Source organism: Tupaia chinensis, unplaced genomic scaffold (assembly GCF_000334495.1).
Source record: "Tupaia chinensis unplaced genomic scaffold, TupChi_1.0 Scaffold144750_1, whole genome shotgun sequence".
NCBI classification, from domain to species: Eukaryota; Metazoa; Chordata; class Mammalia; order Scandentia; family Tupaiidae; genus Tupaia; species Tupaia belangeri.
The window spans coordinates 363,057-377,396 of record NW_006204610.1 but is presented as its reverse complement, the minus strand read 5'-3'; the positions used below and the strand labels follow the sequence as shown (position 1 = coordinate 377,396).

General features: G+C 47.4%; 1 protein-coding gene across 1 annotated transcript in view; it reads left to right on the top strand.

The window, feature by feature from the left end:
- LOC102486870 (DNA excision repair protein ERCC-6) overlaps nucleotides 1-14,340 on the top strand; it is a gene marked incomplete at its 5' end in the record, with an annotated part of 54,818 nt that overhangs the window by 19,741 nt on the left and 20,737 nt on the right. Inside the window, 2 exon segments of the mRNA XM_006167420.3 lie at nucleotides 4,115-4,250; nucleotides 13,757-13,927. Coding sequence (XP_006167482.2) covers nucleotides 4,115-4,250; nucleotides 13,757-13,927 — 307 coding nt within the window.

Genomic DNA, 14,340 nt, shown 5'->3' with positions numbered 1-14,340 from the left:
CCTCCTTTTCCCATTCTATTCATATTCTCATGGTGCTGGTTAGCCCCCTGATTTTACAATGGAGAGGAAGTAAGTAATTTTCCTTTTTTTAGAATTATTTTATTTAACTTTATTTATTTATTTATTTATTTTTTAATTTGAACAGAAAGGGACAGGTGAGAGAGAGAGAGTGGGGAAGTGAGAAAGCAAGCCTCCAGGTCTAGGACTCGAACCGTGGCGGTTGGCCATGTGGGAGTCCAGTGCTCTTAACCACTACGCCACCTGTTGGTCCCTTAATTTTCAAACTTTGGTTGACGCTTTGAAGTCTTGACTGTCATTTAGTTCATTTTTAATTAAGAGTAAGTATCCTGGGGGCTAGACGGGGCCAGTGGGAAACGCAGTGGGAGAGAGCCCCACGAGGGAGCACCCAGCGCACGTGTGCCCTCCATCCAGGGCCCCTGGGGGCTGGAGCAGGCCATGGTGTCAGGACTCATGGGGTGTGTCTCCCTTTCCCTTGCTCCCTCCCTCTCTCTGTCACTCATGGGGGAATAAACTTTTTTTTAAAAAAAGAATAACTATCCTGAAAAAGTTAGTATTCTTTCAAGGTAAAGATTTTACTTCATAGTTTCTGGTTAGTTCTAGGTTGACTAGCAGGTTTCCCCTGTAAGTTCAAATATTTGACCATGCAGCTCTCAGCTTATCCTAAATTCATTAGGTGATCAATAAGGAAGATGAAAAGAATTACAGTCTGGTCATTGAGGCTGATCACTGCAGTACATTTAGCCATTTCTGGGCTCACCGTGCTGGTGTTGAGGACGGGGGCAAGGGCGGCTTGGTGGATGTGACAGTTAATGGATTCCATTGCCCCTCCTGTGGTCCAGGAGCTATCCAAGATCTTCTGTAGGCTTCCAGTAGAGGGAGAATGGTCGAGACTAAAGGGCTTCATAACGCGACATAGAAATGTCCATCCAGAAGGGGACGGGAGCCTTGGATGGTGGAGCACGAGTGGTTTGCAGAAACCATGTTATGAAAGAGAAGAAAATGCAGCATGACCTGAAAAAGCACATGTTGGTATTGATGCTTATTTGAATGTGAGTTTGTTTTTAAACGTTTAGACAGCTTTGATTGGTTGTTGCTGATCCCTGCAAAGTGCCCACTGTTGAAGGCTCTCTATTCCCCGCAGAGGAGTGAGAAGCTGCTGCTTTTAACCCTTTTAGAAAGGAATGCTGCCATGTTATGGAAAGGGCCGAGGCAGGTCTGCTCTCCTCTGGGAGCTTGACGGGCACTGGGACAAGTCCTGCCCGTGGTGAAGAGCTCAGCCTGGAAATTCTCCAGGAGGTGTCAGCCTGCCGTAGCTCTGGCTTTTTGTAGTCCAGCCCTTGCTGTCAAGCCGAGGGCAGGGACAGTGACCGCTGCAGGCAGGAGAGTTGAGACGTGGAGAGGCTGTTTGTTGTGCTGGAGGGTAAGGGTAAACTTAAAGAAATAAAGTGAATTTATTAATTACCTGTTCTGAATTAGTCAATTTTGAAGAAAAAGTTATCCCTGCTCTTAAAAACTTTGAAGACGTGGTGAGAATCCCACTGTTTTTCTATTGGACTGCAAATTAGTTTTCACAGTATATTTTTTGAACCTTTTACAAATTTTTTAAAGAAATAAAGTGAATTTATTAATTACCTGTTCTGAATTAGTCAATTTTGAAGAAAAAGTTATCCCTGCTCTTAAAAACTTAGGAAGGATCTGAAACCAGCAGGTGCGTAATGGTTATGTTGTTGGACTCCCATGTAGTTGACTGTGGTTTGAGTCTCAGACCTGATGGCTTAAAACTCACACTGGGCACGTGCACATGTGTGTGCCCAAAGCCCCAAGAGGAGAGTGGAGTAGAAGGGATTGCGGCTGCATGGGTATTTCCTAGGAATGATTTCTCACTTTCTGTTTCTCTGTTTATCCTGCGAAATAGAGTAAAAAATGTCTCTTTAAAAAAAAAAAAAAAGACTTAGGAAGGATCTAACAGGTTAGAGACAGTGTGTGCCATGACAGTGTTGGTAGGGCCCTAACTAGCAGCGGTGCACGGAAGGGTCCTTAGCGTGTTTGGAGAGAGAGGGGAGGAGGGACTCTGTAGAGGCCCCTGAGATCTGAAGGGTGTGTATGTGGGGGGGGGGGGGTAAGAGGGACAAGAAGCAGGCCGGAGGGGAGAGGAGAGTACACCATTGTCGGAAGTGAAGACAGTGCTGGCTATTGGAGTGCTGACCAAAGAACAGGTGTTGGCTGGCAGCAAGGCCAGAGAGGTGAGCAGAGGTCAGCTCCTCATGGCGTCAGGGACTGGGGCAGGTGTTCAGACTCCTTTCCAAGAGCAGTGGCAGCCGTCAAAGGCTTCGAAGGGAGGAGATGAGGCATTCAGGTGTTGCTTTTTAGCAGGTCCTGCGGGAAAGTGAGTAAGACAGGAGGTAGGTGGCTCGATGGTGAACGGGGGGGCGTGATCAAGAGTGAGACCCGAGTTTCTGACGTGGGCCTCTTGAGAGTGGGTGGGTGGCACTTCAGTCCATGGAGCTGGAACATGGGACGGGGTGGGGGGAGGAGGGTGGGCAGGATGTGCTGTCATTGAACCACTAGCTTTGGTGTCATCACCGTATTGACAGCTCTGAACTGGGGGAGCTAGCAAGTAGGCTGGGCACTTGTGCTCAGTGGAGGTGAGTGCGTGCACTTCACTCCCGCATTCTTGCTGAGCAGAAGAGGGGTGATGGTTTGTAAAGTACGGAGACTCCTCCAGGTGAGTGAGGGCCGGCCTTGGGCCCGTGGGAATATTCTACACAGGGAGGGAATCTGATTGATTCCATAAATTATTATCATCATTTTCTAAATTTATGATAGGGCCAGCACGTGGCATGGATCCCATATGCCTGGCTTTGTAGCTCAAGTCCTGGACCTGGTTGCTTGAAAATCACTCTGGCGCGTGCGCGTATCCAAGATCTCAGGAGACCAGAGAAAGGGGATTGTAGTGTGGCTGTCCACCCCTGGGAGGGGGGTGATTTCTCACTCTTCCTCCCACTCCATTTCTGGCAAGCACATGTGCCCTATAGCAAAGACTAAAAACAAAAAGCTAAGCATTTTAATATTCTACGAAAACAGTTTTAATGGTTATATGATCTTCCATCTTATTTAACAATCTTTTTCAGTATTTACCACATGGCCCTGTTCTAAGCACTTGGCAGTTGTTAACTGATTTAATCTTCACAGTAGCCTTGTAAGAGCAGTACTGTTCTTGTTTCCATTTGCAGATGAGAAACAGAGAGGTTAAATAATGAGCCCCGAGTTCATGTAGTCAGTGTGCGGACCTGGGCTCTGCCCCGCACGGTGCTCCTAACCCTGACGGGGCTGTGCTAAATGAGACGCTTCATCCAGCACGTCCTTTCCTGTGGACGCTGCTGCAGCGTGCACCCTGGTGCACCAGTGCTGGCGTGGGCACTGTATCCAGGCATGGCTGCTGCCGAGGCTCTTGCCATGTGCTGCTCAGCTTTGCACGACCACAGTGCCAGTGTGCACCCCACCCGTGTGGGCTTCCCCGGAGAGACCGTCACTGCCCTGCTCCTGCCCGGTTTTCACCTGTGCTGTTCTGAGGGCAGGCTGCTGTAGTGGGGACGACCGCTGGGTGTCCCTCCATCTCCACGGTAACGGCGCTGCTTGGGCACGGCAGCTCCTGAGCCCTGAACTCGGAGTATTCTGTCCCGCCTACTTCCCTGGGCTAGGAAGGTTGTTGGTTGACATTCCTTGTATTGAAAACTCTTGGTAGACTTGAAAGCTTCAAACAGGTTTAAAATACTGTTAGGTTCACTTAGGTTAAGGTACACTGTGTAATAACTTCATTAACCCTGAATAGAGGGAAGCGTTTCTCTTATATAGTACCTGTTTGATTTTCTCTTTCTGTGGAAGTATGGAAGTTATCTTTTAATGTATTTCAGTACACTAATTGGCGAATGGAAGTGTAGAAACCTTAATAGCCTTTTCTCTGGAGACACTGTCAACACCGTTTCCAGAGCCGGTTTTCTTGTGTGCCCTGGGAAGGTTCCCTTTGTCTGTTGGCAGTGGCTCACTCGGAGCTGCCCTTCACAGTTGTTTTTTCTTGGACATTGGAGTGCAGGTTCGAGGGGTTGGGTCCGGCTGTCATCGTCTGCCCCACAACGGTGATGCATCAGTGGGTGAGAGAATTCCACACGTGGTGGCCTCCATTCAGAGTGGCAATTCTGCACGAAACCGGCTCCTATACCCACAAAAAGGTAACATTATGACACTAAGGTACCTTTCTGCTTGTTTTGTTTAAAGGCCCTCCACTTGACATATTTGCTTTTTCTTTAATCTGTGTATTTCTCAGATGCATATTCTTGTGTTTTTTTCATGCATTTAAAGTTATTTTGTGATTATTGATTTACTCTACAGTTACGAATACAGGTGTCCTCACCCATAGTCTGGTGGTGTTTTCTCAGATGCATATTCTTGTGTTTTTTTCATGCATTTAAAGTTATTTTGTGATTATTGATTTACTCTAGAAAACAGTTACGAATACAGGTGTCCTCACCCACAGTCTGTGGTGGTGTGACGTGTCCTGCGAAATGCACCTGGGCACACACCAGGCTCCGCCCACCTGCTGGGGCTGGGCTCATGAATCAGCGCCTTTGTAACCGGTAACTGTGGGCTGTGACGATAGGGCTTGAAACAGCTTTAGGAAACGAATACACATGTAATAAAACTTATTTAGTAAATACATTTGTTAGTATGCTTTTAAAACATATTTTGATGAATGAAAGAGGTAACTTGCCATTTTTGGAATTTGGAAAAAGCTGTTTTTACTTTTTAATTAAGGGTTTGTTTCTTTTTTTTGTTTGTTTTTGATTTTTTGTTCTTGTTCTTTAAATCCTTGATCATCACGTGGTGAAAATCGTATGTCTTCACTTATTTGCAGTTTTGTCGACAGCCACGTGATCAGAAGGGAAGCTCTGTCCGCTCCTGCGGGAAGCGTGCGTTAGGTCGCGTCGCGCCTTTTCCCCTCATCTGCCTCACCGTCTCGACTGTGAGCTCTGTACAGCAGGGCTGTGTCTGACTCAGTCCCCATAAGGATTTGCTAAATAGGTCACGATCACAGCTCTCTGTGGGTTTGCAGGTTACAGTATTGATAAGAAGTGGCCATTTGTTGAGGTTGTTCGCTCTGCCTTCCCTGCGTCTCCTGTGTAAGCTCTCTGCGTCCCCGGAGAGCAGAGTGAGGTGCAGGAGCCGTGAGGGTCTGCCTCGCTGACACGGGCATGCGGGCGTCCCTGGGCTCTGGCGTCTCTGGAATTTTTCAGTCCCCCCTTTCTCCAGATTCCTGTTGTGCTCGTGTTTGTGGGTAAGCAGAACTTTCGATAGAAGTGAACCAGGAATATCTGGGGTTCGGTACCTCTCTAGCAAGGTGAGGAGGAATCTTGCTTACACTATTAAGAGCTGTTACTGTGAAAACCAGCTGGCCTTTCCCAAAATTTCAAATGAAAAATGGAAGGAAAACTGATTAAGATAAATAATGAGATGTGATAAATGCTGTGGTTTTTAAAAAGGTGATTTTTAGGAGTAGGAAAAAAACACATTTACATAATTATTCTACTCAAAATGTAAATTATTGCAACTACCTGTCATCACCTGTGAAACATTGCTGGTTTTTCCATTTCTGTTGGATTATCAGAAAAGTCATGATGGACTTTTGCATAGAAAAATATGTCATGACTTTCCTGATGACCCAATGTTATCTGTTAACATCGCTTAATGTTTATGTTGCAAAATCCTGTGTCAGGGTTCATTAGTTGATGTTTGTCTTGTGAAGGAGATTTTTCACTCGTTCCTCTTTATCCTTCAATTTTCCCTGGGATCAGTGAATTGCACGTGCGCCGTCACCTGGAATTGGGACTTCCTGCAGTCCTCTCCTTACAACCTGAAGAACTACCTTTGCAGCAAACCGAATACATGGACTTACTGATGAAATAGAATTGACTGTGAACTTGTTGCTGTAACTTGCTTTCTTAACCCCTGTGGACAGCAAAACCGAGTAGAAATTTCAGTTACAAAGGTTCCCATGGCTTCTCCTTCTGAGATTGTCTTGCCCATGTAGACATGGGCATGTGTGTGAACATTTATAACTGTTTTCAGCTCTCCACAGCTTACCTAGGTTTTACCTTGACGTTCCTTACCTGACTTTGGAGGATAAGCAGAATTACAGTTTCTTTGTGTTTTTACTTTTGACTCTTCACTCCCATTCTACTATTGGCTTTTCCATGTAACATACCTCAGATCTCTAAAGGTGTTAGCTGTTAGTAAAAGATGGAAAAGGTGCATGTTTTAATCTTTCAGACCTCATTTTTAGAAACACAATTGGTTTATGATTTGTTGTTATGTTAGTATCAATTTATTTGTGGTGGTTACATACTGAGAATGTGTTAATAGTTCTTTGCATGGGCCTCACCAAGTGACATTTCTAAAGTCACAGCTGTGGTTGCTGGGTCAAACACTGGCGTGGCCTTTGATCTCTCCACTCCTCCCTGTCTGGTCTGTGTGTGCAGACCTTTGTCACCACCCACAAGCACCTGGTGCTTACAGAGGTGTGTTCAGTTGTAATAGACTCTACATTTCTTTCTTTCTTTCTTTCTTTCTTTCTTTCTTTCTTTCTTTCTTTCTTTCTAGAGATTTTTGCTATTGGGCATGTATGTTCTCTGGAGAGACAGAGAGACAAAAAGCGAGAAATCATCCCCCTAGGGGGGATGCTATGCCACAGTCCCTTCTCCATTCTCCTCTCAGGATTTTGGGCATGCACGCACACATGCCTGGGGTGAATTTTACGCTGCCTGGTTCAGGACTTGAACTGCTGTCGACTACATGGGAGTCCAGTGACATAGCCATTACGCCATCTCCTGGCCCCTAGACTCTACATTTCTTATTCATATTTCAAATATTCTGTTAATCCAGGCAGCATCTAGTCCTTGACTTCCTTTTCTTCTTTATTAGCTGAGATTTCTTTTTTTCTGGGTGAGCTTGCCTGGTCTCCCATGGGTGTGTCTAATTTTTTTTTTTTTTTGAGAGGTTTTTGCTATAGGGCACGTGTGCTTGCCAGACAGACAGAGACAGACAGAGACAGAAAGCGAGAAATCACCACCCAGGGGGGATGACCACGCTGCAATCCCTTCTCCTCAATTCTCCTCTTGGGATCTCGGGCATGCACGCATATGGGGCCGGCGTGAGTTTAAGCCACCGGGTCCAGGACGTGAACCACAGTCGACTACGTGGGAGTCCAGCAACATAACCATTACGCTAACTGCTTGTTCCCAAGCCCGCCAATTTTTACCGACAGGAAATAAGGTGAAAAGGTAGCGACCAGGTGGTGGCACAGTAGTGGCACAACAGGACACAGATGAGAAAGGGCCTGGGCTCATGCCCTGGGGCTTCCTTGGACAGCAGGGTGTGCCTTACCTGTGACCAGGGCTTACTGTGGCAGGCGTGGGTCCACAGCGTGAGGCCATGTCGGGGGTACCTGTCTCTGGCTAGTGAAAGAAAGAAAATACACTCATACTTGAAAAGGTAACAGAAGAAGGCAGTCTTGTACTTATTCCACAACTCACAGTGGGAGGTGGCATCCTTAGCACTGTGCTGTGAAGTTTATTTAATGATTAAGGACCCTGTTTTCAATTTGTCAGTTGTGTAATGAGAAATCGCTTCTATTCTGAAACAGTTCACTGTACCTCTTGCCCACCTTTCTGCCATGTAGGACCTAGTAATTCTGTGGACTACTTTATATGATCCAAAGAATTTTATCTTATTTTGATAAATTCATGCTATTTAGAGGTACGAGAGTGAAAAGGCCATGATGACCTGAAGACCTACAGGCATAGGTTTTGCAGTTTTCAGACCAGGGTGTGGGTCTTCCATCTGCCGTTTTGTAACTATGACCTGGGGAGATACACTCAGCTTCTCTGAGCCAGGTGTGACCTCTTGTGAAGTGGGGATTTGGGGTAATTTTGTAAGGAATTACTGGGTAATGTGTGTGCAGGAAGAGCTCAGTATGTGACGTTTACTCAGGAAGTTCTTTCCTTGTTGGAAACAGTACCGTAGGGCCCTGATTCGGCAGCTGAGGGAAGAAGAGGTGCTGAAGGAGGCATTGCTGGTTTATTCAGGGGATACCCTACACGGAAGGCTCTCACCCGCTTCATCAAAAGTGCCCACGATCAATCAGTGTCCACACCCTTCCTTCTGATGTCCAGATGTCTTTGGCCCCAAGTGGGAACAATGAAATAGAATGTAAAAATTCTTCTTGGAAGTGCAGCGTCTGGTTAGAAAGCACATCACACAACATCGTGGGCATCCGATGAAATTACCATCATGTGATCTTTGAAAAGGCCCATTTCTGAAACACTAGGACAAAAAGACTGAACTTTTTAAAAAGCTGGAGGGGAATCAAATGAAAACAAGTAAGAATAGAGAAGGGCCAACGGTCCCTCAAGCGTCCGGGCGGTTTCAGACCCACTCCAAGTGCACACATTATAACGCAGAGTGAAGCTGTGGCTTTGGCTTCAGGTCGGGTCCACCTGATGCAGAAATGATAGATGCTAGGCCTGCTCTGTGAGGTGTCGTGTAAAATGGTGTTGCCAGAGCCCTTTTTTCTCCATTGTCAGCACAAATCCTTGTTTATTAAAGATTTAGCTTGAAGGAAATTTTAATTAATTACAGGTGCAGTAAATCCTGCCTGGGAAGCGGCTGTGCTGTGTTTACCGTGAGTGGCCTTCATGAGCCGGAGCTCCCGCCGCCTCCCTGCAGCCTCCCCGCCGCCTGACAGTGTGATTTATGGCTGTTGTTTTCTACCAGGCCACTGTTTGCCCTGTAGGAGGGATTGGTCTCCTGAGCCCCCGTAATAACAGCAGCACTTTCACAGGCATCTTTCAATGACAGCAGCACGGCATTCAGTAAGTCAGGCTAATTGCAGATGCACCCTATTAATTGCAAAAACTAGGAGAGGTTACATATTTTACAAGCTTTTAATTTGAAACCGCCCGAGATGATTTGTCTTAAGTGTTTGGATGGAGACGTCCATAATATTCAACAATTCACCATTATTGAAACTCCAGTCGAGGCAGTTCTAGAATTCTGAGACTGAATCAGGTGAAAGCAGTCTGAGACAGTTTTGGCGCAGTGGCTAGGTGGAGATACATTCTCAGCGAGGATGTTTTGTTTTTGTTTTTCTCTTTTTTTTTTGGAGAGGTTTTTGCTATAGGGCGCGTGCACTGGCCAGACAGAGAGAGACAGAAAGCGAGAAATCACCCCCCAGGGGGGATGGTCATGTCGCAATCCCTTCTCCTCCATTCTCCTCTCGGGATCTTGGGTATGCATGCACACGCGCCTGGCGTGAGTTTAAGCCACCGGGTCCGGGACGCGAACTGAGGTCAACTACGTGGGAGTCCAGCAACATAGCCATTGCGCTAACTGCTGGTTCCCAGTGAGGATGTTTTGAGTCATTTCTTGTCCTTTTATAAAAGCGTCTTCTTAATTATGAATAATCATTAAACATTTTCCTGAACACAGTAGAAATTTTGTCAGTCTCTATCTACCATCTCTGAATTTTCCAAATCAGCCTCAATTATTAAAGAAGCAAAAATGCCACCCGCTGTCCCAGTAGTGAGCGTCTGCGAGGCCTGGCATCTCTCATCTCCGGTAAAGCTCCCAGCTGCGCCAGGTGATGCCCAGCCCCCTCTGACGCTGCACTCCTTGGAGGCCCCTGGGATGACCGTGGTGATTCTGTGCGTCTCACGAGGGCTTCGGCGTCTGTGAGCGAGGGCACCGCGTTTGTGGGGCTTGGCTGGAATACAGAGGGCATTTTATAACGGGAATGGCAGAGTGGCTTTGGTGCTCTCTCTAGCCCCGCATGGCTGTGGTTGACCTTCTCTCCCTTTCTGCCTGTGCATACAGCCCCTGGCTGGAGTGGTCCCTTTGCCGTTGGCTCTTGCCCACCTGCTGTTGGGGCTTCTGGCAGCCCCTGACGTCCTGGAAGGGAACAAAGGCACAGAGTCGACGCAACTGCCTGTTCAGGATAGAAAAATGACCAAGATGGGGTAACCTGTAGCCATGAGCTCTGGCCAGGCAAGGTGCTGAAGGGGTGCGAGCTGTGCTGCTTTGACAACAGACTTTTCTTCACTGGCACCAGCAGTCAAGGGGGCCTGGGGACGAGGGAATAGCAGTGTAGCCAGATGGCCATGGGTTGCAGGGAACTTGAGAACTCCTACATTGCTTGGAAGGCTGTGCACCCTGAGTTTGCATTGCTGCATGACCACAAAGGGCAGATGTCAGGACATGGTTAAATCAGGTGTGACCTTCAGTGTGGTGTTGCACAGGTGTGGACAATGGCAGAAGAGTGTGGTGTCGGTACCGTGGCTCCACCTGTCACACCTCTAATACACCCTGGGCATTCTTGGTTATTCAGAGCAGTTCTGTCGACTCCTTGAATGTGGAGTGTGTGGTGACATGAGAAAAGATCATTTCCTCCTCTGTATTTGTGTCTTTAGAATTTTCTTAACCCCATTATAATCTGTTACACTGTTGAATAAGTAATAACCTGGGCCCAGCAAGTGACTTGGTGGGTAAAGTGCTGAACTCCCACATGGCTGACTGTGGTTCAAGTCCCAGACCCGGTGGCTTGAAACTCATGCTGGGCATGCATGCGGGCATGCCCAAAATCCCAGGAGGAGAATAGAGGGATAGAGATTGTGACGCGCCTATCCCTGCTGGGGGGTGATCTCTCACTTTCTTTCTCACTGTCTTTCTGTGTCTGTCTGACGAGGGCATGCACCCTATGGCAAGAAACTTAAAAAAATTTAAAGAGTTTAAAGTGATACTGATAAAAAGCATCATTTTTGGGAGGTGCTGAATTTTACCAAATTTGTATGAGATTGTGACGGCATGGACTCTGTTACCCAGCTTCCCACTGCTCCGTGGCCGTCTGTCCGTGGTGCCACGCCGTGTTAGCTCAGTCAGAGGCTTGGTGCTGTTGGTGAGTCATGGGGCTCTAGTTTGAGGGTGTGCGTCAGTTTTGGTGGCCTCATAAGCCATTTGGAATGCACTCCGTCTTTCTCTGTGTTTGGAACCATTTAAATACCCGGTTGTAGTCCGACCTCACTCATGAAACCCTTTGGATCTGAGAGACTTTGGGGGAAAGAGCATAGCATCTTTTTCTTCAGAATTGATCAGTCAGTCTGAGTTTTCTTTGGTTCATTTTGGAATTGACTTCTTCGACTCTCCCGTGAAGACGCTCGGGGTTTTGGCGTGCGTGGCGAGTTCGTGCTTTTGTGTTCTGTACCCCTGCGATCACCTTCCTTTGACGTAACTGGCGCTCCACGTTTGAGTGTTCTTTGGGCCAACTGTTCAGGCGTCGGCTTGCTTCAAATCAGTTCTATCAGGGTTTTCTTTAAGGCTCTCTGTGTGCTTTATCCTATCCTCTCACTTCTCTTTATCAGGCTGATTCGATGGCGTTTTGGTCTCAGCCTTTCCCAGTAGAGGGTGTTAAGGACGCGCCTCCCGGCTGGCCTAACGCTCTGCTCTGCGGCTAGCTGTTAAATGGAGCTGGCTGACGGGACGCTCCAGCTGTCGTGTGGAACGTTAAGCTTTGTTTCCTTTAGTCTCGCTGTCTCTCTGAGCGGGGCTGGGGCGTCCTCCTTGCTGGGCGGCTCTCAGAGCTTTGCCGTGGAGCTCACTGTGGTGCTGGTCGGCAGGTCAAGGCTCACTGCTCTTCTCTCTCAGCACCTGTCCCCTCTCAGCGACGGCACGGCCCTCTTGCCCATTTCTTTTCGTCTGATGTTTATGCTGCCAGTCCTACCCTTCTTTGGTTTGTGTTTCTTTGGTGTGTCTTGCTATTTCCCGTATTTCCGCTTTAAATCCTGGCCTGGGTCTCTTAAAACACAAGGCGGGCTTGTCGCTAGAGGGTGACCCTTGATGTGTTTAGTTGGAAACTGGTCTTACTGCCTATTTATCAACATTTTATTCTCCATTTGCTGTTTTCTGACTCTAGTATTTTCCATCTACATCCTGTTCCTTTCCTAGTGTTTATCTGAAAGTGGCAACTATTAATCAGTAACAGGCTTACATTTTTGACAAATGTACTTTAACTCATTTTTCTCTTATGGCTAAGAATTACAAAGTACCCGCTGCCTGTGACCCATCCACCCTGGGACAGAATGGGGTTTCTAGTCCGCTTTGGTTTTCCTGTCGTCTCCAGGTTTTTTCAAACCAAACAGGAATTGCAGTAACACTTTACAACGCAGGACTTTGTGTGTTGTAGGTCCGTCCTTGGCAATTTCATTCATATTTAAAACTGTTCAGTACTTAGACTTAATTGTAGTGATTATTTTAAGTGTGATATGACACACAGTTTTCCCTTTTTCAATTGTTCTCTTCTGGGGACAAGTGGATAGCATAAAGGTTACGTTGCTGGAATTCCACCTGGCCGAGCGCAGTTCATGTCCCTGACCCGGTGACTTGAAATTCATGCCGTACGTGCATGCATGCCCAAGATCCCTAGAGGCGAGCGAAGGAGAAGGGATGGTGGCACCGGCATCCCTTGCGAGGGGGTGATTTCTTGCTTTGTCTCTCTCTGTCTCTCTGGTGAGCAAAAATCTTTCTTTAAAAAAAAAAAAGAAAAGAGAAAAAGAAACAAAAACTCTCTTGTGGTGGCAGGCTGTCTTCCATGGCACTGACTTTGGAGTGGCTGCCATTCTGCACTGGGACTCTGAGAGCAATCTACAGCTGTGTGACCTGGTGCTCAGGGTCTCCAGGCCAGTTTCCCATCCGTATGACGGGCTGGAGGCTCGGCGGGGGTTCTCCTTGGTCTGTTGGGGCGCAGCCTCCATTCCCCGCTGCACCGCCGTCTCTTGGGAGCTGTGTCTCCTGCTGGTCCCTGGTGGCTTGCCTCTGCGTCCCATCCCGACTGTCCGAGCCAGCCTGCGTTCACTTTTCCTGTCTAGCGTGACTGCCAGCCTGGGTTCACGTGCAATTCCGAGTGCCACTTTCCCCCTTTGAGTTTTGTAAAGATGTTTTCTTTGCTCTCTGACATTTCTAGCCCTGAAGAAAAGATGACTGATGAAGCACGAGACTTCTTCCTCAGAAAGGAACATTTTCTTTTCCCGTGTTGTCCTGATGGCAGGGCGGCCCTGTGGGGTGGCTCTCTGTGGGATTTGGACATCTAGTGGCAGCAGGGCTTGTCTTCCGTGTTTCCGCCTGCGCCTGAGGGGCCTTTGCTCGCAGACTCAAGTCTCTGCTGGGGCACACAGCCTTTTCCTGTCATTGCTTTTATGCGCTGTTCTGGAAGTCGTGCCATACATTGATAGGGCCCTTACATTTGTCTTCCTTACCTCCTTGGCTTTTCTCTCATTTCCTTTTGTTTCAAAACAATTACTCATTTTTTATGCATCTGCCTGTTTCAGGTTTAACAAGAATGGACCCAAAAGATGTTTTAGAAAAATTTGAATTGTCTAAGTGTTTACACGTTATAGCTTTTTCCCACCTTTTTCCCGAGAGGTCCTTTCTCAAGTAGTGGCCACACCGGTCAGTGCTACCTTACGGGGTAACGAGAGACGTGTCCGGTGGCCGCGGTGTGACGGGGCTGTGTGTGTACGTTTGCCTACATGTCTGTAAAGGGCTTTCGGTTGTGGAAGGGTTGTCATTTTAAGTCGTGGTCATCTCATTTCACTCCTTATTTAAAGCTGGCTTCACCATCTTACCATCATCTTAGGAGAAACTAATCCGAGATATTGCTCACTGCCACGGGATCCTGATCACCTCCTACTCCTACGTCCGGCTGATGCAGGATGACATCAGCAGGTACGACTGGCACTACGTGATCCTGGATGAAGGACACAAGATTCGGAATCCGAATGCTGCCATCACCCTGGCTTGCAAACAGGTACGGGCCCTCACGAGGAAGACTCCCCGCTGTGTGGTAGTACTTAGTTCAGAGTAAATGATCTGCTTTTGTAACACGTCTCGATTCTTTCCTTGTGCTTTTATTTAAGAAATTTAAAAATGCAGGTGTTGCCTTCATGCAGAAAATATTTTTGCCCTCGGTCACCGTTTTTTATTCTGATTATTCACATCACTTAATGTCTCTTATGGAGGTCAGTTGTTAGAATGTAACCAAATCCGGGAACCAGCAGTTAGCGTAATGGCTATGTCGCTGGACTCCCATGTAGTTGACTGCGGTTTGTGTCCCAGACCCGGTGACTTGAAACTCACGCCGGGCGTGTGTGCGTGCGTGCCCAGGATCCTGAGAGGAGAATGGAGGAGAAGGGATTGCAGCATGGCCATCCCCCCGGGGGG